The sequence below is a fragment of the Alligator sinensis genome, unplaced genomic scaffold (assembly GCF_000455745.1).
Source record: "Alligator sinensis unplaced genomic scaffold, ASM45574v1 scaffold949_1, whole genome shotgun sequence".
Taxonomy (NCBI): domain Eukaryota; kingdom Metazoa; phylum Chordata; order Crocodylia; family Alligatoridae; genus Alligator; species Alligator sinensis.
Window position 1 is genome coordinate 20,889 of NW_005843210.1, and position 2,777 is coordinate 23,665.

The window sequence follows — 2,777 nt, forward strand, 5'->3', positions numbered from 1 at the left end:
GCTCAGCCCTACTCCTATTGAAACCAGTGGAAAAAGACCCCTTGACTTCAGGGATAGCAAGTTTGGAGCAACCGGGCTGGAGAACAGACTCCACCGTGTGGCTAGAGGCAACCTCTGCATAGAGATGATGGAAAGGATTCCAGAAGCAAATGAAAGAGTGAGGAGCCTGCGAAAGGCAAGGGGTCAGCTGGGGGAGCCAAGAGACCTTTTGCAGGCCAACGTCCCTGGGTTTTTACCCGAGGCTTGACAGGATCCTTACCACAGCCGTGTCTAATGAGTCTTCTCTGTCCCAGGCCGGCCACGTGTCTGCAGACATCCCTGTAAACCAAGGCACATCCACAGTCAGCTCACCTGGGACTCATTTCCACTTCTATGAGTGATGTTTCTAGTGTTGTTTTATCATCACTGCAAAGCAGTGTCCTGCGAGGTTTTGTGCCCACGGGTGTGTCTCGGCCGCTTGTGCCCCAGCAGGGAGGGGTGAGGTGAGGTTCACTGTGCCTGCTTCTACACACGCTGCCTTCCCTGCCTGATGCCATGTCCCCACCCGGCGGTGTGATGCTGCTTGGATCCAGGCAGCTCTCGCTCCTGGCTGAGCCTCCTGATGCACACACACCACCTGATTTCCGTTGCAGGGGAGGGCCAGCTTGTGCAGAGCTCATGCTGAGACCCTCACTGTGGCGATCCCTGGTGCAGCATTGAAGCACACTGCTTAGGAGGAACCAGTGCGTGCTCTCTTTTTTTTTTCTGGAGCAGGTTTGTCTCTGTTTTCACGTCTTTTGGTGCTACCTCTGGGGCATGCTTGAATACTGCCTAGTGCCTGGAAGCAAGGGCCCCGCTGTGCTGTCCTAACAGCGATGCACATGTGGAGGATCCCATATGAACGAGCTGGTTCTTCCACACCCACAGATCAGGTACAACTTCAGATTCATTGTGCAGGCTGTTAGTGGGGATGTTTGTGCAGGGAACTGCCAGACAGAAGGAAAACCGTAAGAAAGGTGTGACGAGCTTCCCTTTCAAACACGACTCCCTTTGCCAGAAAAAGTCTGTGCTGGACAAATCCCCCACATGGGTAGCATAACTATCCTCTAAACTACTGTATTTAGAGACGGTCTTTCACCAGCCAAATGATCGCTGAGATGAAAGGAATGAAAGAAGTGATAGACAATTGTAGAGACATTAAGGGAACTAAATGAAACCCTAAAAAAAAATGCAAATTGCATACATTCAAACGATGTCTGTGCTTCCAGTGATGCCGAGAGTCCTCCAACAGCCACACTGAAAACAAAAGGAAAGAGTCATTTGGATTTAGAGACAAGCATGAGTGAAGGGCTGTAACATTAGCATTTCAATAGTATTTTTCATCTTTGTTTCTTGTTCTCCACACTGACAACGTGCTCAGCACAAAGACGTGCTTTAGAAACAGGAGGCGAGGGCACTGTCCTGCTGACATACTAAATGTCTGCTGGGTGGCCTTGGGTGACACACTTCATCTCACAGGTCTCGTAGGCCCAGACCAATGTACTGTTCACATGTGAAATGCCATTGCTTCCCCCTAATGGGTTTGGGACTGTAATTCTCAGTGGTGGAATAGGACCGCCCTTTGAACTTAGCTTCACATTTGGTGGCTGAAATGACTACATAACACCTGGGTTTCTTCTTTGCATTGGGAACCAGGATAAAACCTTGGACCATCTCACATCCCCACTTACCTCCCTGTTTTGCCTGCCAAAGGAGCAAGCTTGGGGAGAGCTCTAAGCCAGGCCTGGATTATGACCTAGTGGTTAGAGCATGGTGCTGGGAAAAGCCAAAGCAGGTTCAAGCTGTTTCTGGGTCGGTAGGACTTCAGACCCATGTCTGCTGTTTCCTGGGCAAGGGGGCGCGCCAGTTAACGCCCTTCTGGTAAGCAGGGGCAGACCGTCCTCTGGCTTGCTCCATCCTAGCCATATCGCAATCAGAAGTGGAGAAAAACCAGGTGTGGCCTGCCTGTTGTCCTAGTGCTGCCCCAGGGACAATGCTGGTAGGGATGCCCATGTGTGCTGGGACAGATGCACCCAGGAAGGTCTCCCCTCCCGCAGCGGGAAACATTCACTGCTTCAAACTAAACAGTTGGAAGCAGCGGGTGAAAATATTGGAGGGGCCAAGACCAGGCCCCCAGCCTCACAGAGGATTTTCTTCCAGTGGAGTCTGGATGTATAGCTGATGTAGCTGGGAGAGATGCCCTTGCTCTAATGCCCCTCTGCTGAACACGTCCTCCCACCAGCTGTGGCTGTGGAGCGTGATCTGGGCATGGGGAGGAAGCACACAGATGGTGGCAGAGTAAATGAGCCGTGTAGGAAGCGCAGAGTCCCTGACACCAGTGAAATGCTCTTGTTACAAGCAAGCAGAGAGTGGGGCAGAGCCCTGTGCACCTTTGTACTGAACCCAGTCTAACGCAGGAAGCGCTCTGTCCAGAGACCCCAGATGATCCCCCTCCACCACAGCTCCCACTCTCGCTGCACTGCCAGAAAAAGTTACCTTGATGGTTCAGTGTCTGTGAATGAACTCAGCGGGATCCACAAATACGGAGAGGATTTGACTGGAGTGGTCTCCTCGATCTGCTGCAGCTCTTCTTCCTCCTCCCACTGCTGCTTTGATTCAAGATCATCTTCCACCCTCTCCTCTCCCTCCTCATCCTCAGTGTAGCTAGCTGCCAGTTGTGCGAGGAGGTCCACCTTGGGCTGAAGAGCTCTCAGCATGGCTAACTCCTCTGTCCCTGTTGGGGTCTTGTCTGCACTTGT

The 2,777-nt window shown here is 52.1% G+C and overlaps 1 protein-coding gene across 1 annotated transcript in view; it reads right to left on the reverse strand.

Annotated features, from left to right (window-relative positions):
* Nucleotides 1-1,085: 1,085 nt before the first annotated feature.
* LOC112548492 overlaps nt 1,086-2,777 on the reverse strand; it is a 1,932-nt gene continuing 240 nt past the window's right edge. The window contains exons 1-2 of the mRNA XM_025194450.1: nt 2,515-2,777; nt 1,086-1,275 (exon numbers count right to left, since the gene is read on the reverse strand). The exon at nt 2,515-2,777 is cut by the window's right edge and continues 240 nt beyond it. Of these exons, the coding sequence (XP_025050235.1) occupies nt 1,086-1,275; nt 2,515-2,777 (453 nt within the window). The remainder of the gene's footprint in view (nt 1,276-2,514) is intronic.